This window comes from Triticum urartu, chromosome 2 (assembly GCF_003073215.2).
Source record: "Triticum urartu cultivar G1812 chromosome 2, Tu2.1, whole genome shotgun sequence".
Classification (NCBI taxonomy): domain Eukaryota; kingdom Viridiplantae; phylum Streptophyta; class Magnoliopsida; order Poales; family Poaceae; genus Triticum; species Triticum urartu.
This window is the reverse complement of record NC_053023.1, coordinates 710,328,705-710,349,324: the sequence shown is the minus strand read 5'-3', so window position 1 is coordinate 710,349,324 and position 20,620 is coordinate 710,328,705. Positions and strand designations below refer to the sequence as shown.

Below are 20,620 nucleotides of genomic sequence, written 5' to 3'. Positions count from 1 at the left end.
GAGACACTTACATCATCAACATCCCTATACTCTAATCTCTCAATACTAGTGTTGTTCATGTTCAAAATGAGGTCTTGGTCATCAGGGAAATATCTCTTCGAACCAGCATAACTCTCAAGTATAGCGGCGGCAAAAAAATAGGTGCAAACGTTTAGAGGACAGGGTGATGGTCGGCTCCCATATCAATATCCGCGGACAAATTCGGACCAGTCCGAAAAAATAGTGTGTCCATTCAGAGGGTTGGCATTGGAGATGCCCTAAATTACCTACTGTTGGTGTCCGACAAAATCGGATTACGGACTTTGGATATTTTAGAGTACATATTTTCTCGTGTGGTCAGCATGCTAATTCGTACATCTACTTGTTTTATCAAGGTGAGTACACATATTGTTTCCACGTAAAAAAAGAGAGTACACCTCCCCCCCCCCCCCCCCCCCCCCCCCCCCCCCCCCCTCTCCTCCCTCTCTCTTTGTGGGGGCTTCTGTGTTTCCTTGGTGAACTAGCCGTAGGGTACTTTCGGTGCATAGCTCCTGAAATTGCGACAACTGTCCTCTTTTCAGAACGTCGGCATTTATTGATTAAGTAATAAGGTCATACAAAGTCTGCCGGATACACTACGGAGCAAAATGTGAAATACAAAGCGCACTAGAGTTTTACAAGACTTGGCTAAAACATGAGCCACAACATCACATTGCCGACCAATACGTTTGAATGGGAAAGACGCAAACACAAGGGCCGTTTGTTTGATGACGTCAGACTTGATCCTTTGCATCAGGGAAAGACAATCATAGGCAAAAATCACATACGTCAACCCTTGGTCTTGTGCAAAAGAGACTGCAGTGCGTAGGATAAAAGCCTCCGCTATCTCAGGATCGAAAGAACTGTACAAGAGTACAAATATGCAGTGCATGTAGCAACACACTGCCTTGTCAATGTCGGCAAAAATGGCTGCGTCTGTTGAAATTGAAATAGTGCTACCTGGTGGTGGCGGACAATTAACGTTAGGCTTTTGCCTCCTACTCGTGCCCGCCACTAACTAGGCTTTTTGGTGCAAATCAAAGACCGTCGAATAGTCCTACTTTTTCTTGTGTACGAGTAGGCGAGGCACCAGAAGGTGTAGTTTTTCAACTCAATATCTTGTCCCGCAATCAAACCAGCATTTTCATTTCCATGTTTATATTGAATTCTTGATCATCATTTGTTACTACATGGAAAAGAACGGCATGCATGCACGCCCCAAATCACATGCTGCTTTCACAATATACTCATCACGTAGTAATAATTAAACAAGTGGACATAGAGGGATGCCGATCATCACACGCGACGGTATAGTAGTAGCAGTATCTATACAATTATCAAAGCCCCAACTGCCTAACCACTACGCACACCAACGCAAGCCGATAAGCACGTCGTGGTACGATCAAGTCAACCGCCGCAGCCGCCACCGCATCCGCCGCCGCAGCCGCCTCCGCAGCCGGAGCTGAGCGCCGAGCCGACGATGACGCCGGTGGCCAGGCCGGCGCCTGCGCCGAGGGCGAGACCCGCGCCGGCTCCCATGCGCCCTCCCTGCTTCCTCCCGGCGTCGACGGGCGGCGGCGGGTACGCGTAGCCGGGGGGAGGCTGCTGCGCCGGGTAGCCGTACGCGCCCGCGGGGGGCGGCGGTGGGTACCCCTGGCCGTAGTAGTACACGTTGTTGTTGTCCTGCCGGCGCGGCTTCTTGGCCCCCTTCGCGCAGCCGAAGGCCGCCACGGCCGCCACCGCCACCGTCGCGACGACCGCGAAGGCCACGAGCGCCGCGGGGCTCCCCAGCCCCAGGTCGCGGGCGAACGCTCCCGAGTGCTGCGCGGCGAGAGGCCCCAGCCTCACCATTGCTGCTTTCGGCTGGAGGAGGAGGAAGGAGAGGGCGGAGCTGGCTAGGAGGAAAGCTGTGGGAAGAGCTTGCGCCTTGCGGGGCGGGGAGATAGAGATAATAAACCTGGTGAGGCAGTTGGATCGCCGATCGCGGGGTCAAAGTCTTCGGTGTTCGGTTCGACTAAACTATTGGCGTGAGAGCGATCGATTAGGGAGGCGGGTGGAATATATATCTAGCAAAACTACGCGTGCAACCTCCCAAGACCGGAGACTTTGGGGGGCACCAAGGAATTTCCTCCGGGGCGAAAATTCAGAGTGGAATTCGCTCGAACCCTCCCCTGCATTTGTGGGTAATTTGTGCACGTCCGGTTGCTTCGGTGGCAAGCGAAACCCTATAATTATCCATGCCGCGGAATAAATCCCATAATATTGATCGATTTGTTATCTACTAGCGGTTTATATATTTTATCTTGGGATAGAGCCAGTTAGAAACGCCAACTCCGTCTCAGCCGTATGTTGATTACAAGAAAAGCATATCCAATTATCCGTGCGGGAGACGAGGGGCAGTTTGGATTAATTTACACTTGCCACGGCATATGCTGCCACGTCGACCTATTTTTCTCCGCCAACGCCGTAGGATTACATTGGCCCATGCATGCATGCATGCTGGCCTTTTCCCACCATCATTTCTGCGGATTCGAGAGGGTTGTGGTGTTTGTTGATCAAAAAGAAAGTTGGGATGGATGGTGATGGCAGATATATTTGGCGTGCAGAGCAAGATCTGATTGGCGCTTACGCTCATGAAAGGTGACGTGAAAAACTTTAATTAACTTGCGTCTTCCATGGTGGCTTGCCAAAAGCGAGGTTGCATATTTTCGGCGTTTGGCACGAGTGCCCAGCCCACATGCCACACTTCCGTCCACCAGTGCCTAAATTCGTGTAAACATTGAACCGCAACACCTACTTGCTAGCTTGGATGCCAACAACCTTGCCAAAAAAAACATAGAGAAATGGCTCATTCCTATTCTACCCAATCGAGGTGGGCAAAGGGAGAGGGGGCAGAGATTCTCACGCGTACTTGCAGTTGAGGCGGTCCCCACTCGGAACCAAGGTTTTTAATTTCTGTAACAAATACATATATTCTAGACATCACTAAAATATCTGGATTTTACCAAATTAGAAAACTGTTCTTGAATTATTTCAAAGAAATTTCACTGAATTTAAATAAAATTCTGCTTTGGATTTAACTTCGATTTAATGTGATATATGAGGTGGAGATTTTTTTGTGCCACCAAATTTAATCGAATTTCATCAAAAGTCTAAACCTTGTGTGAGTGAATAGAAAAATTGGTTACACGTAATAAAGTGTGAAACTGCATTATATATATTCTCGAGAGAGTTAAGAGTCCTAGTTTAGGATACGCACACACACAATGCCACTTGGTAGGAGGATCACGCACAATTGAAGATTACATTTTAATGTTAACCATGTACTTAGTCAAACTGTTATAGGTTGACGAGAAGATAAAATGTCTCCACGTTGCGCCGCATTTGGCAACAAAACTCTTGCAAAATGAAGGTGGAAGAAAACCCATATCTGGTCACTGATTCGATTATAAGTAATCGATTCCTTACACCAATCATGTAAATTATTCTTTTTTTCCTCCTGGGCCTCTCTCCTTTTCACGCTATTCACAACAACGAAAATGCACAGGCGAGTTCACACGAACCCTCCCTGCATTTGTGCATATTTGTTTGTACAGCTTCGTTGCTTGCTTCGGAGGCAAGCGAAGTCCCATGATTTTGATCAGGTTGTTATCTTACTATATCGAGGGATAGAGACAACCCCGGATGTCTTTGCCATAAGTCTACGAGAGAATATCCAATTATCTGTGTGAGAGATAATTCACTTTGCAACCTTTTCCATTTTGCGAAAAGGTCTCCACTTTATATTGAAATTTCACTTGCTGTACCAACCACCTCAAAAGTGATAGAAACTACAAACACGTCCTCTGACATGCGACGACCATGAAAGGACGGACGTGATTGCACATGTCGGCACTTCCACCTTAAAGCAAAAGTAGCGCCATACGATGTCAACACAAGGCTCTACCAGATCAGACACCGATCGAAAGGGGTGGTGAGCAGAAAAGTGCATGGATGAACCCGGATACATATGAACACCCATATTCAGGAACACATTTTGAAATGCCAAAAATTTCTGGAAAAAGTGCATTCGGACATCTCCATATTCTATGTGTGTCAGAAAGTTTCATGGAAAAAACTTTTTTTTGCTTGTGCAAAAAAGACAAAACATTGTATCGTGAAACGCTATTTAGAAGCACTAAAATTTGTCTTTTTTGCGGAGACAAAATTAAAAGACCTTTTTACACAAAACTTTGTGCCACCGACATATTTTTTGCAAACATGTATGCACGGAATTTTGTTTTGAATATTTTGACATTTCAAAATGCGTCTAAAATACATTTTTGTAAAGCGGGTTCATATATACCGGGTTCAGGACGTGCCGACGCATGGTGAGCTGCACCACGGATACTGGCTACCGGTGGTTTTCCCCCGCAGATTGGACGGTTGCTCCAAAAAGTTTTATTTTTATTTCTTGACGTGATACAAAGCAACGCACGGCAAGTTGCATATTTTTAGCGTTTGGCACGAGGTGTCTACAGGCTACAATTACGTCAATTTTAGTGTCCTAGATTCGTGTTACATTGAACCTGAACGCCTTGCTTGCATAGGATGCCAACAACCTTGCGCAGAGAACAAATGAATGGTTTTGCCGAGATTGGCAAAGAGATAGAGAGAAGTCAGAGATTTTCACATGAGGTTTCATTTGAGGTGGGTCCCTATCCGCGAGCAAGGTTCAAATTTAGATAAAAAAAAAAAAAACCACAGCTCACAGAAATATCCAAAATTTAGAAAATTTGAAGATTGCATCGGCACTATATCAAAGAAGTCTAAGTTAATTTACTTATTTTACCAAAAAAATCATTTTGCTATGAATTTCATTTAGAATCGGTCTAAAGTTTGAGGCACAATTTTCGATACCCACCAAAATTGCTGAATTTTGGAAATCTCATTGCAATTTTGAAACTTGTTCGAGTGAATAAAGAAATTGGTTACACCCAATAAAGTTTGAAAACTACATCGTGTATATCCTCTATAGAGTTAACAACATCCTAGTTGAGAATATGCACAAACACGATGCCTCTTGCTGGACGTATACTAAGAAGACTAGGCCCGTAAGGATTCGATTTACCTGGTTCATTCTGATTTTTTTTACAGCCCTTGTTAACTTGACACGTGTGGTTGATATTTTCATTACTGGTGAACTCGCTCCTTTTCTATTCTTACGCCACGTTGATTGACCTTGCACCACGTCGATTGGTTCTTTTTTTTTGAGGGTACGTCGATTGGTTCTAGATGGTTGCTTCTAGATTTGTCTGGCTCTGGAAAGATCTTTTGCAACCGGTCACCGCTTCGCCGCTGTATGCCACTATAAAATCTCCCCTGCTGTGCGCCCCCAAATCCCGGCTGCGGACACACAACCAGTCCCTCCAACCTCGCCGCCCCCGTCTCTCTTCCTCAATGGAACTCAGGCAGTGGCGCGCCATTCCTATCACCGTCGTCACACCGCTGACCCCGTCACCGCCAGCAACAGCAGAAGGGGCCGTGCGTACACCGCATGCCACGCCGTTTCCAACGTGGCGGAGCACAGCCACACGGCCGGGGCGCTCGGACTCCGCCCGCTCTTCGGCGTACCCGCCAGCTCAACCTGCGCGGTCGGCGGCTCCGGCACGACGGAACCCCCGCGAAGTCGTCGTCCGTGCGCTCGACCACGCAAGAGGGCTTCAGCCATGTGGACCACGCGGGAGCAGGATCCGCGCTCGGACCCGTCCTCTCTGGGCTCCCGTTCGTGGAGCGCGCCAACGTAGCGGCCAGCCACAGCGGACACCCTCGTTTCTCCCAGGAGTGCCACAACGTCGCCGACGTGGCAGGGCACGACCTGGACGCTCGGGTTCGGGCTATCCCCGCTCCTCGGCGGCTCCACCTCCGTCGCCACGGGAGGGCGACTCGACCTGGGTGATGAAGGTGGCGAGGGCCACGGCGAGGAGGACGTCAATGCCATGGGCCTCGCGGGAGCAAGATCCGCGCTCGGCCCTGTCCCCGTCGTGTTCCCGTCGTCCGTGGCACACACAAGCTCTACTCGCGGCCAACCATAACGGACGCCGCTGTCTCTCCACAGAGTGCCATGCCGTTGCCGACGCGGTGGGGCACGGCTGCAGGGCCGGGGCACTCGGGCTCCGCCCCCTCCTCGGCACACCCCCCCGCTTCCTCGTGGGCTCCATCTCGGGCGCGACTGGTCTCCAAGGCAGAGTCGTGGTCGGCGCGCTCGACATGTGGAGATGGCGAGGGTGAGGAGGACGTCACGGACGAGCTCAGGTACGTCGACTTGTTGTTCCGTCATCTCACGCGCTGTTTGTGTTGATCAAATCCTCCAATTCTCAGATTTGTGTTCGCGAGCTGCAGGTTTCAGGATGCTCATCGCCATATACAGGCCGTTCTCCACTTGATTTATGTCAGGAGTCGAATCAAAACTGCGGTTCACTGTTCACATTGTAAGCGTCGAGCCGTCTGATTGATTGCTTCCTGCCTATCTTTACTGGTCACAAAGGTTGATCTACTCTGATTGGTTGCTTATTTCTTATGTTGACTGACCTCAATGGTTGATCTGTATACATATGCAGGGGTCTTCTATCTGCTGATAAGTCATGGGAGAAAATCTTCACAAGGAAGTGATCGTCGCGTCGCCAAAGGAGGACGAAGGCGATTTTGGCTGCATCGTCATCTGTGGGAATGAAGTTCTTCACGGAGTTGCCAACTTCATGGTAGCCAACCAACCTTCTCTCACTTCACTTTGTTAGAATTAGTTGTTGTATAGGGATAGAATTCTCTTTAAACTGTAAACCTATTCTATCTCTTCTTCTGTTTCCATCTCTCCCGAGTATATCTCTGTAAACCGGTCGATCTAGCCTTGATCCAAAACTTGTAAGCCACAGCATATGTTCCATATAATGCAATGCGGCCCGAGCAAAGGGTTCTACGTTTCCCATAATATTTTGACATGGTAACAGAGCCTCTTCCTCAACAAAAACGCATCTAGCTACCTTCCTCCATCGAGAGCATGTCTACCACCTCCGCCGCCATGTCGCCCAGCACCATGGGTGCACTTTCCACCACCTCCTCCTCCACCTTCGCCTCCTCATCCACCACCACCACCACCGCATCCCTTGGATCACCACCACAGGAGAAGCTGACGAGGGGGAATTTTCTTCTCTGGAAGGCCGTCGTGCTGCCGCAGATCAAAGGGGCACATATGGAGCATCATCTCGACGAGAAGAGCCCGGCACCGCCGCCCACCCTCACCATCACCAAGGACGGCAAAGAAGAGTAGATCGCCAACTTTGCAAACACCCTCTGGTATGCACAACAACAGCAACTTCAAGGATATTTGATGGGCTCTCTTTCTCGCGATATTCTTGCACAAGTCGCCACGTTACAGACGCCGGCCGAAGTTTGGTGTGCCATCCATGCCATGTTTGCTGCTCAGAGTCAAGCTCAAGCCATAAATACCCGCATCGAGCTGACCAATATTCAGAAAGGTAATATGACAATGGCTGAATACCTTGGCAAAATTAAAAGTCTTACAGATGAAGTTGCCTGCACCGCCGCCGCGCTCTCCGATCCGGAGATCGTCTCCAAAATTCTCGCCGGACTGGACATGGAATATAATCATGTCGTCTCGGCGCTTTCTGCTCGGGTGGAACCGATCACGGTTCAGGAGCTCTACAGCCAGCTCCTGAGCTTTGATGCCCGCCTCAGTCTTTTTCACGGCACCAACCTTCGCCAATCCTCTGCCAATGCTGCCTCTCGTGGTCGCGGCCGTGGGCGCGGGCGTGGCCACTTTCAGGGAGATGGCGGCTACAACAGCTCTGGTGGCGGCGGCTACCACAACTCCAGCAACTACACCAATAAACCAGCAGGCGGCGGCTCCAACAACAACTCCGGCCGCCGCTCCTCTTCTTCCCGGGGACGTCCTCGGTGCCAACTCTGCAAAAAGGCAGGACATGAAGTTGTGGATTGCTGGCATAGGTATGATGAAGATTTTGTCCCCGACGCACGTCTTGTTGCTGCAGCTATGCGCGAGCAAGGGGGCGATGGCGTGTGGTATGTAGACTCTGGTGCAACCGACCACGTCACTGGTGAACTAGAGCAACTCGCCCTCTGGGAGAAATACCTTGGCAACGATCAGATTCACACTGCAAGTGGTGGAGGTATGGATATTCAACACATCGGTCAAGCTTTTATTAATTCTCCTACTCTTAAACGTGATCTTGTTCTAAACGATGTCCTTCATGTTCCACAAGCTGATAAAAACCTTGCCTCTATGTCTCGCTTAGCCACCGATAATAATGTCTTCTCTAAAACTCATCCTCGCTACTTTTTTATAAAGGATCAGGCAACGAGGGAACTTCTACATCACGGTAGATGCATTGGAGGGCTCTACCCCATCTCATCCGGAGTTTTCAATCACAGACGTCGTCATGCTTGTTCTGTCATCAAGCCCTCCTTGGCACAGTGGCATCAAAGATTAGGACACCCATCATCAGTCATAGTCAAGCAAGTAGTTAATAAAGGCAATTTGCCCTTGTCATATAGCCAGTCCAGTGAGTCTGTTTGTGAAGCTTGTCAGTGTGCCAAGAGTCATCAACTCCCCTATCCTAGGTCAAACAGTGTGTCTCATGCTGCTTTAGAGCTTATTTTCAGTGATGTATGGGGTCATGCTAGAGATTCCTTTGGAAGAAAAAAAATATTATGTCAGTTTCATTGATGATTTTAGCAAGTTTACTTGGATTTACTTGTTAAAGCACAAATCTAAAGTTTTTTCTGTGTTTCAAGAATTCCAAAAGCTTGGTGAAAGGCACTTTAACAGGAAAATCTTGGCAGTCCAAAGTGACTGGGGAGGGGAGTATGAAAAGCTCAACTCTTTTTTCCGTAGCATAGGCATTGAACATCATGTCTCTTGCCCTTATGCTCATCAGCAAAACGGCTCTGCTGAGAAAAAACATCGCCACATTGTTGAAGTTGGTCTTTCCCTCCTTGCACATGCCTCCATGCCTCTCAAATATTGGGATGAAGCATTTATTGCAGCCACCTATCTTATCAATCGTCTTCCGAGTAAAGTCATTGGTAATTCTACTCCATTAGAGCGAGTATATCATCAAACACCTGACTATAATGCTCTTAAAATTTTTGGGTGTGCTTGCTACCCAAATTTGCGTCCATACAATCGCCACAAGCTCGAGTTTCGATCCACCCAATGTGTTTTTCTTGGCTATAGTAATCTCCACAAAGGGTACAAATGCTTAGAGATTGCCACTGGCCGTATCTACATCTCTAGAGACGTTGTTTTTGATGAAACTCTCTTTCCGTTTGCCAAACTTCACCCAAATGCTGGAGCTCTCTTACGTGCTGAAATAGCCCTTCTTCCAGATCACGGGGGAGAATTATATAAAGCTGATCCTGTGAAGAATTCCATAAAAAATTCGGATTCTAGTGATATTTGTGCATATTCGGGTCATGATTTCATGTATGCAGAAACAGACAAAGAAGGCGCTGGATCTCATGCAGATTCAGGCGGCAGCGGCATCCGATCCGAGGTGGATCCCTGCGCCAGTCCCGCTGTCCCCAGCGCCGCGCGATCCAAGGACGGTCGCGGGCATCCGCATGAAGCCAATCACGGTGGGGCGGCTGACAGGCCCGACCGCGTGGAGCCCATCGTCTCAGCCGCGCTAGTGGCCGACAGCCCGCATGCAGCGGGGCTCGATGTTGAGCCCACCTCGTCAGGAGTGGACGGGGGCGAATCCCCTTGCGCCACCAGCCCATGGGCCGACAGCAGGATGCCTGGCACGCCTGCATTGCGATCCGTCTCGGATCAGGAGCCGGATCGGGAACCTGCGGCTGTCTCGGTTGCAGCTGACCTCGCAGGATCTTCTGTGGCGCAACCAATAGCGACTGCAGCACTGGGATCTTCTGTGCCAACTTCACCAACAGGAGCTCCGCGACGCCATACACGATCTCAGTCAGGTATTATCAAGGCAAAAGAATATACTGATGGTACTGTAAGGTATGAAAGGGTCAAAAGAGCTTTCCTCAGTAGTTTTGGTGAACCAACCCACTTGCATGATGCACTTAATCATAAAGAATGGAAGGAGGCTATGGATAGTGAATACAATGCACTCATGAAAAACAAAACTTGGCACTTAGTACCACCAAGGAAGGGAAATAATGTTATATATTGTAAATGGGTATACAAGATCAAGAGAAAATCTGATGGCAGTATAGACAGGTACAAGGCTAGATTAGTTGCTAAAGGATTTAAACAAAGGTTTGGCATTGATTATGAAGATACATTTAGTCCTGTTGTTAAGGCAGCTACTATTCGGCTTGTGTTGTCTATTGCTATTTCCAGAGGTTGGAGTCTACGGCAGCTGGACGTTCAGAACGCGTTTCTTCATGGTGTTCTTGAGGAAGAAGTGTTCATGCGGCAACCACCGGGATATGAGAACCAAAGCACACCACATTATGTCTGTAAGTTGGATAAAGCTTTATATGGGTTGAAACAGGCCCCTAGAGCTTGGTACTCAAGATTGAGCATGTAGTTACAACAACTTGGATTTACACCATCAAAAGCAGATACATCTCTGTTCTTTTACAAAAAAGGCAATATCACTATATTTGTGCTTGTTTATGTTGATGATATAATTGTTGCTAGTTCAAGTTCGGATGCCACCACTTGTTTGCTTAAGGATCTGAAATTGGAGTTTGCTCTTAAGGATCTAGGTGATCTTCACTATTTTCTTGGAATAGAGGTTAAACAGGTAAAGGATGGCATACTTCTCACACAGGAAAAGTATACTACAGATAATCTCAGAAGAGTGGGATTGGAGCATTGTAAACCTGTGAGTACACCAATCTCAACCTCAGAAAAACTTACAGTTGAAAGTGGAGATGTGCTTGGACCAGAGGATGCAACAAATTACAGAAGTGTTGTAGGTGCTTTACAATATTTGACTCTTACACGGCCTGACATTTCTTACTCTGTGAACAAAGTATGTCAATATTTACATGCACCTAGAACTACTCATTGGACTGCAGTCAAGAGAATTTTGAGGTATCTTAAGTTTTCAGAGGGACTTGGGCTTCATATTACCAGGTCTTCATCCATGCTTGTTACTGCATACTCTGATGCAGACTGGGCAGGTTGTCCTGATGACAGAAGATCCACAGGTGGTTTTGCTGTGTTTCTGGGAACAAACCTTGTATCATGGAGTGCAAGGAAACAGGCTACAGTCTCAAGATCTAGCACTGAGGCTGAGGATAAAGCTTTGGCTAATGCAACAGCTGAAGTAATGTGGATACAGACTTTACTTTATGAACTTGGAATTAAAGCTCCACAAGCTGCTAGGCTATGGTGTGATAACATTGGTGCCACTTATCTTTCAGCTAATCCTGTTTTCCATGCACGAACCAAACATATTGAAGTTGATTTTCACTTTGTCAGAGAAAGAGTAGCTCGAAAGCTACTTGACATTCGGTTCATACCCACAGGAGATCAACTTGCTGATGGCTTTACAAAACCACTCACCATGAGACGGCTAGATGAGTTCAAGTACAATCTTAACCTTGGCAAAGCTTCATGAGGTTTAGATTGAGGGGGAGTGTTAGAATTAGTTGTTGTATAGGGATAGAATTCACTTTAAACTGTAAACCTATTCTATCTCTTCTTCTGTTTCCATCTCTCCCGAGTATATCTCTGTAAACCGGTCGATCTAGCTTCGATCCAAAACTTGTAAGCCACGGCATATGTTCCATATAATGCAATGCGGCCCGAGCAAAGGGTTCTACGCTTCCCATAATATTTTGACACTCTTCGTTTGTATTGCACTGCCTAGCCATAGATGGACGAACTCTTTGGTCTACATATATGAACTAAAACACACACAAGCATCAACATCTAGGTTAAGTCCATGTTTGGATTCAGTATAAGGTTTAGATAGATGCAGGTTATAAGCAGCAAGGTGTCTCAGTCTCTTCAGGAGAAATCCCTTCACATTAAAAATCGGGGGATCACGTGGTCATGCACTCTTAAGAGGTAATTCATATATAGCTGCGTTTACCTGTTCCGGTATTTGGTGTTTGCTTTGTATGACATTTTGTTGATTCCGTCTACTGATGTTGTTGCTACTACTGTTGGATACCTCTTGCTAGGATTAGTGCAGCGGACTGTGTTCTGCAAGTGTTGTTGACTTGACACCTCTTGAGTCAAGACTGGTTCAGAGAAATTGGTAACTGATTAGTTCACCCTTGATGCACTAGCTTTCTTCACAACATGCACTAGCTTTCTTCACACCATAGTCATCAATGACTGCAACTACAATGCTATGAAGACGGATGTACAAGAGCTGCTCAGCCGCACAAGAGTTGAGCAAGAACAAAAAGAAGAAATTAGAAATAGAGAGATGGCAAAAAGCAAATCTTCAGCAAGTGAAGTAAGGCAAACAACGATCTCCAAAAAAGTTTTTCTCCAGTTTCTAGATATTTTGCCAATCCGTTAAGAGTCAAGATGTGCATCCAGCAACAACTTCAACATTCTCTACACAGGGAACAGATCACCAAGAACAAAAGCAGAAGAAATATCTTCATCTCTCTACCACTACATCACAGAGACAAACCAAGCCAGAGGATCAACATCTCTGGTCTAAGAAGCGAACCAAACCTTTGCAATTCGGTATCCAGTAGCCATTATCACCACGTACCGTAGATCACATGCGTGTACCAACTAGATGTACTCTTTCTTTGTATGAACTACTTTGCAACGAATTAAGTCTTGGGAGACTTACCAAACATTGCAAAAAAAACAAATAGCTTATCGATTCATGTGGCGCGGCGTGCCGCCGCGCACTACACGCTAGTATCCTCTATAAAGTTAAGAACATCCAAGTTGAGAATATGCACAAACACGATGCCGCTTGCTGGAATAATCATCCGCAATTAAACTTTTTTTGACCGCATAAACTTAAAATTCTAACAGTGATCATGCATAGTGATAGGTTGATGGGAATTACAAATGTCTCTGCATTGCACTACATTTCGCAACAAACCACTGCAAAATAAACAAGTTAGAGGGTATCACGTGCACGTATCCGGTCTCTAAGTCGACTATACAATCTTGTGAATGCAGTGAATCATGTTAAATCTGGTTTCACTGTACATTTGTTGGGTTTAGTATATAGAGTGAAAGGCAAAATGAGATAATTTATCGACATTAGACCGAGTTTATGAAACCTTTGCTTTTTCAGGTAGGATAAAAATAGTCTTGTTCCATATAAAATTACAATCACATCATGACTTGGGTATTTACATATGTATTTTATTCTATTCCTTTTATCATTTGGAAATGTTATTTCGCACGCCCATGGCCACGTTACTTTTGAGGTATACCTTTGAACTGTCTACTTTTTTTAGTATGTGTTTGGTATTGTAGTGGTTTTATGATAACCATGTTTTCCCAACCAACGTTTCATTATTTTACCGCTTTTGTGAACCAACTTTTGATTCAAATCCGGTTAGGTCACTCCTAGTGGCTGTCAGGGAGGGATAAGAAATGCAATCTAGTTTCCTGTCTATTCCTTGGCGCCACCGACAGTTCCCTTCCCTCCAACAACCGCTTCGATCGCTGGAGGGTAAGGGAATCTCAATCCATGCGTCCAATGCACACATGGGGCTTTGTTCCTCGGTGGGACGGTTGAGATGGGGAAGACAGAGCTCCATCAAAACAATTGTGCTCGAGTTCGGTCGCCTTCCTGGCGAGGCCTCCAGTGGCAATGTCGGGGAGCTTGAGGTTTGGTTTCCTCTTGGATCCGTCGATCCTGTGAGGCGAGTGTCTCCCGGTGTGGTCCTTTTACTAGAGGCCACGACCATACCGTGATTCTCTTGTCCCCCGTCTCTATCTCTGACGCGGTGTTGAGTGCTCCAGCCAAGTTGTGGAGGCTATCGGGAGCACGGATGGGAGCAGCGGGAGGGAGCAGGCAAGCCCCGTCCGGGAACCAGTGGTTTTCTCCCTTTCCACCATCATTGCGCAGTTTTTGGAGAGGGTTGTGGTGTTATTTGTTGATCCAAAAGAAAGTTTGGATGGGTGGTGATGGCATATATATTTGGCGTGCAAAGCAAAATCTGATTGGCGCTTAAGCTCATGAAAGGTGACACAAAAACTTGATTAACGTACGACTTCCATTTCCATGATGACTTGCCAAAAGTGAGGCCCGACAAGTTGCATATTTTTGGCGTTTTGGCACGAGTGCCCACATGCCACTCTTCCATCCATAAGTGCCTAAATTCGTGTAACATTGAAAAAAGAAAACACCTGCTTGCTTGCTTGGATGCCAACAACTTTGCCCCCCCCAAGAGAGAGAGAGAGAGAGAGAGAGAGAGAGATGGCTCATTGCTAGCCAATCGAGGTGGGCAAAGAGTGAGAGGCCAGAGATTCTAACGCGTACTTGGAGTTGAGATGGTCCCCGCTTGGGAGAAAGGTTTTTAATTTCTATAACAAATATATTCTCGAAAAAACTAAGTATGTGACGTCAGATTTTTTGGACTTTAGGGGCGAAGGTATCCTTACCGTTGGATTTAAGGCACGAATTTTAGGGCAAGGGACATCAGCCACATCCGTGAACAAATTCGCTGCGAAAAAGGCAAGCATCACAAACGCTCCCCACTCTGTCTTGCTATGTTTCCTTACCTCTTTTCTCCATTCGTATCACATCATAGTGTGATGCGAGCGGTACTTCGGCGCAGGGGGGGAGGAGAGGTTGAGCTTGGTGGCATGACGAGATCCCGTGGAGGGTTGGTCCCTCTCTCGCAGTGGAGTTGGACACTGTACAAGGGAGGCATTGGGGAGGCAAATGACGGAAAGATACGTGACGGAGAAGGATGATGTCTTTGTGGTGAAAGACGAGTCAGGCCGTGCCGACGAACGCACGGCGATGATGAGCAGGACGAAGAACGCGCAGCACACGCCGCAGCAGGTATGTCAGATCCTGGCTGGCTGCGCGGCGAGATTTGTTGTACTGCACATGTGGTCTAGGAGGCGGGATCTGGTCCAAGGAGCTTTGTTGTACCTGTGTTGTAGACGACCTCTGTGTCTTGCATTATGCCCCAAGTCTTCAGGAATGTTCTTTCTACGCTCCATTGGCCCTCTCAAGATGGCCTGTTGGTAAACCGCCATGGGGGGTTCTCGACCCGGCCCAGCTGACCAGGAGATGGCGTGGTGAGTGCCCCCTAGTCTAGGACACCATAAATGTTTTCCCAAACAAATTTTCATTTTTTATCGCTTTATGAAACAATTTTATTCAAATCCAGTTAGATCACCCCTGGTGACTGAGAGGGAAGGATAAGAAATGCGAGCAAGTTTCCCATCCATTCCCCAGCACTGCTGCCCCCCCCTCCGATGGCCGCTTTAGTGGCGGGACGGTGGGGGAATCTCGATCTATGTGCCTAATGCACATATAGGGCTAGGTTCCTCGGTGGAGCAATTGAGATGGGGAAGACAGAGCCCTGTCCGAATAATTTTACTCAAGCTCGGTCCTAATCTGGCGATGCCTCCAATGGTGGTGTCGACGAGCTAGAGGTTTGGTTACCTCTTGGACCCATCGATTCAGTGAGGTGTGCATCTCATGGTGTGGTCTTTTTAATTAGTGGAGGCCACGACCATGTGTGTGGAACTCTTGTCCCCCGCCTCTATCTCCGACACAGTGTTGAGTGCTCCGGCCACGTCGTGGAGGCTATGCGGTTTCTTCAGGGGTGGCTTTGCTGGCCATGGATGTGTTCGACGTGCTCTAATGGCGTCCGCATCATCCGTTCATTGTCTTCGCATTCTTCCTGGGTTGCTAGTCCTCTCAGGATGAATATATCGAATTCCCGCCCTAAACAAGGTTTGGCCGGCTTTTCAGAAAAGAAGTGTAGGGGCACAATGTGCAAACCATCTTTTCAATGGATAGTTCTAATCGGGAATGTTTCTGGTGCACCGGACGCCATAGCGCATTTTAATGTGTTTTGAAGAATCTGATAAAAATTAGCACATTGACGCAACATCAATGTATGTTGTCACAAAAATTCAAAGCAAAATTCCAAACATTGCATGAGATATAAAAAAAATGACATCAATGTGACAACGGGAAAAATGTGAAGCCCAACCTATGGTATGTACTCCCTCTATAAATAAATATAAAACATCTTATGTTTGTTTACAAAGGTTATACTATTTAGTGTCAAATTTGTTGTTTTTTTTACCTCGAGCAATGTTTTGAATTTTTATGACAACTATGTTGTGTGAATGTGCTAATGTTTTTTTAAATCAAATATTTCTAAAATGTGGTACGGGCATCCAGTGCACCGGTAGCACCACAAGCACCGGAAAAAGCTGCATGCTTGTTGCGTCAATATTCGGGCAAACGCACAGAAGAATCACCAACGCATGAATTTGGACCAGCCCATTATAGCAGAGCGAGTAAGCCGGTTTTCGAACCTTTTTTGTTTCTCTTACAAGTTTTCCAGTTTCTGTTGGTTTTTTCTCTTTCTCTTTTTTCTTTTCTTCTTGTTTTTTCATTTATTTTCGTTTTTATTTTATTTTTCATTTCTTTTATTTTTCCCAAAAATGTTCAAATTTGAACCAAATTTTTTTGCTTAAAAAATCAAAATTACAAAAAATGCTTGTCTTTTACAATTTTGTTCATAAATTTAGAAAATTCGGAATTTCATAAAGTCTTTATATTTTTTTGGATTTCAATTTTTTGTGTTTTTATTTATTTTCCAAAACTTCAAAAATAGGCGTGTTTTCAAATTTTGTTCATAAACTCAGTAAATGTTCAAGAATTTTAGAAAATGTTTGCGTTTTCAAAAAATGTTCTGAAGTTAAAATTTTTTCTTGTTTTCAATTTCTGTTCACAAATTAAAAATGTTTGGGATTTTAGAAAATATGCCTGCTTAAAAAAATTGTCACAGATCCAAAAAATGTCTGCTTTTTTCAATTTTTGTAAGGAGTTTCAAATAATGCCCATGTGAAAAAAGTTTTAAAAAGTGTTGGTGTTTCCAAGGTTTTTGTTTTTTTGAAAAATATGTCATATTTTTCCAAAAAATGGATTTTTCAAATGTTTTTTGCAATTTTACAAACTATTCAGGATTTTAAAATGTATTCGCATTTTTAAACAATGTTTGAAATTCCAAAAAAATCATACTTTTGGGAAAAATTGGAATGTTGAAAATTTTCAAAATTTTGATTTTTTTTGGAATTTCATAAAATTTGCATTTTTTTCAAAAGATATCCGGCATTTCAAAATTGTTCGCCTTTTTTACAAGGAATGTTTTTTTATATATGTATGGTGATGTGTGTTCTTATACACTTTCGCTATATATCACCAGTAGCAATCCTCAGGTAGAGTGGCTAGCTGAACTTGCCTCAAGTTAATGAGTACGAGTTCCAATCGTCAGAATCTCTCGATGTTTCTAGTATTTGTACGTCGTTTTTTTTACAGAAAACAAGTGTCTTCGCACCCGGTGGGCTAGCCCAGTTGTGCGCAGAGCCTTTGTGTCGCCCTCCTTTTTTTTGACAACACAAACCTACAAAGAGAGTTTTAGATTTTAATTATTTGCAGCCCAAAACAGTGTATAGAAATCAACTTTCCAAACTATAAAGAGATTGAGTCTAAAGCCTGCTTAACCTTACTCTTAGAAGATTTGTTGTATAAGATCGAAAGACTAAATGAAGATCTTTGCATCAAAACTCTAGAAAAAGAGTGGGCAATGACATTCCCAATCCATGGGACAGACTTAATTTCACATGTTCTAAGATGAGAAGAGTGGTTAAGAAATTCAGCAAGCATCAGTCTGATCCTTCAATGTCCTGTACTCTCGAATAAATTTCTTGCTCCTACCGCTTCAACAAAATTCCTGCAATCAGAAAAGAAGATAGCAGAATTTCATCCTAGAACTTTAACCACCACAGCTGCTAGAGTTAATCCAGCTTGAACAACTATTCTCCGCAGAAGCTTGAACGATGACTGTTAGCATCATTTTTGAGATACACCAAGTCCAACTTCCTCTTTTGCAATCTCCAGATTATAAGCAGCATCACTGTACGCCGAAAGACCTGCAATTTGAGACTGAATATTTGGAACCTGAAAAGGAGAAACATTGTTGTTGATGGAACTGGTCTTAGCCTCCTCTTTATCCTCACTTAAATCAGCATTTAGCATTGCTTTTGTAGCATAGATGACCTGCATAATGTCACCTTCCTATTTGACTCAAAATGCGTCATATAGGAGGTATCGGTGCACTAGATACATCCCCAGTTCTAATCAGCTGCTTAATGGGCCATAATCTGCCAACACAAAGCATGGCCCAAAACCCAACGCACACTGCCAGTCTGCTCGTTAAGAGCATGTACAATGGTTAATAAGGTGGTCTTATCTTAAATCTTGCATATAATTTAGAGACAACAAAAAAATATGTCTATAATGGGTTATATCTTAGCCTTATCTTCAATAACTTGTCATTCCTTAAAATATGATGAGACAAATTATGCTAAGAGATCATCATTTATGAGTTATCTTTCCTCCACCTCATCATTTATCCTACGTGACACCCTAAGATAGCACCATTGGATATTCGCTAAGAAACAAAAATCTGCTCGCTCAGAACCACACTGCTAGAAAGTCCACAAGATTCCGCCACTCCTCGCTTCCTCAGTCCTCGTCACTCTCACTCTCACTCTCACACCGTTGACCGCATCGTCGTCGGCAGTCGCCAATGGAGGCCGATCCACATCCGGCGGTGGTGCTGCACGCCTGCTTGGGCGTGGGCCACCTCACCCCCATGGTGGAGCTCGCCAAGCTCTTCCTCGGCCGCGGCATCCCCGTCGTCATCGCCGTTCCGACCCCTCCGGCCTCCACCGCCGATATCTTCGCCTCCTCAGCCCCCGCCGTCGCCAGCCTGGCCGCCGCCAACCCCACCATCTCCTTCCACCACCTCCCGCCCCCGGACTACCCCAACCCGGACCCGGACCCCTACCTGCAGATGGTCGACACGCTCCGCCTCACCGTGCCGTCCCTCCTCGCCTTCCTCCGCTCCCTCCCCTCCGTCGCCGCCCTCGTTCTCGACACCTTCTGCGTCGACGCCCTCGACGCCGCTGACGAACTCGGTGTCCCGGCGTATGTCTACTTCACCTCCTCCGCCGCCTACCTCGCGGCGTTCCTCCACCTCCCCCACTACCTCGCCACGACGGACGGCGGCGACTTCAAGGACATGGGCAAGGATCTCCTCCGCTTCCCCGGCGTCCCGCCGATCCCTGCCTCGGACATGCCCCAGATCGTGCAGGACCGCGCGAGCCGGACCTGCGCCGTGCGGATGGGGCAATACGGGCGCAAACCGGAGGCCCGGGGCTTGCTCATCAACACCTACGAGCGGCTGGAGGCGAGGGCCGTGACGGCGCTCCGGGAGGGCGCCTGTGTCCCGGGCCGCCCGACGCCGCCGGTGTACTGCATCGGGCCACTGATCGTGAAAGGCGAGGCGGCTGCACAAGCGCAGGGCGCGTGCTTGTCGTGGCTGGACGAGCAGCCGGAGCGGAGCGTGGTGTTCCTCTGCTTCGGCAGCTTGGGAGCGATGTCGGCGGCGCAGCTCAAGGAGATAGCGCGCGGGCTCGAGAACTCCGGCCACCGCTTCCTGTGGGTCGTGCGGAGCCCGCCCGAGGACCCGGCCAAATACTTCCTGCCTCGCCCGGAGCCAGACCTGGACGCGCTCCTCCCCGATGGGTTCTTGGATAGGACGACCGCGAGGGGGATGGTTGTGAAGATGTGGGCGCCGCAGGTGGAGGTGCTGCGGCACGCCGCGACCGGCGCGTTCGTGACGCACTGCGGGTGGAACTCCGTCCTGGAGGCGGCGTCGGCCGGGGTGCCGATGCTGTGCTGGCCGCAGTACGCCGAGCAGAGGGCGAACAAGGTGTTCGTGGTGGACGAGATGAAGTTCGGAGTGGTGATGGAAGGGTACGACGAGGAGCTTGTCAAGGCAGAGGAGGTGGAGAAGAAGGTGAGGCTGGTGATGGAGTCCGACGAAGGGGGAAAGCTCCGGGGAAGGCTGGCATTGGCCAAGGAGAAGGCGGCGGAGGCGCTGGCGGACGGCGGGCCGTCGCGGATGGCGTTCACCGAATTCTTGAAGGATCTGAAGCTCCACAAGTGATCAAACAACCTGACTGTAGGCTGTAGCTAGAGCTTATTGGAAATTTGCAACCGGTGACTCTGAAGGTTTGCATCCATTCCCTCTTGTGATCAAACAATCCCTTGTGATAGTAGTTATGCTATGCAGATTTGATTAGCTGCTTCAGCAATTATACTCTTGATTGTAATCATGTGGCATGGCTTAGCTGTGCTTCTAAATTCCAAAATGAAGTTGTCAAGACTGCGAGCGTTCCTCCGCTATGATCTACCACAAAAACAGAGGAAACAATACGTTGCTTTCATTCAGAACTGACAGACACTGAATTTGGTTGCCCATTGGCACAACATGCTCAACACGTGATGTAACCGAGTCGTAGCAGTAGGATAGATGTACAATTTGCTTTACTTCTTATTCTTTGATT

General features: G+C 46.9%; 2 protein-coding genes across 2 annotated transcripts; one reads left to right on the top strand and one right to left on the bottom strand.

The window, feature by feature from the left end:
• Nucleotides 1–1,159: 1,159 nt before the first annotated feature.
• On the bottom strand, nt 1,160–2,042 carry LOC125534258 (protein SRC2 homolog). The gene has a single exon (XM_048697522.1). It carries the CDS (start codon nt 1,867–1,869, stop codon nt 1,426–1,428), a length of 444 nt encoding a protein of 147 aa, XP_048553479.1. The 5' UTR covers nt 1,870–2,042; the 3' UTR covers nt 1,160–1,425.
• A 16,646-nt stretch (nt 2,043–18,688) lies between these two features.
• LOC125539981 (anthocyanidin 5,3-O-glucosyltransferase-like) lies at nt 18,689–20,371 on the top strand. The gene has a single exon (XM_048703539.1). The coding sequence runs from the start codon at nt 18,796–18,798 to the stop codon at nt 20,218–20,220; it is 1,425 nt and encodes a 474-aa protein (XP_048559496.1). The 5' UTR covers nt 18,689–18,795; the 3' UTR covers nt 20,221–20,371.
• The last annotated feature ends 249 nt before the right edge of the window (nt 20,372–20,620 follow it).

What these genes read in the sequence shown, in the direction of transcription:
- LOC125539981 (XM_048703539.1), top strand. Translation starts at nt 18,796, where the DNA reads ATGGAGGCCGATCCACATCCGGCGGTGGTGCTGCACGCCTGCTTGGGC.
- LOC125534258 (XM_048697522.1), bottom strand. Translation starts at nt 1,869, where the DNA reads ATGGTGAGGCTGGGGCCTCTCGCCGCGCAGCACTCGGGAGCGTTCGCC.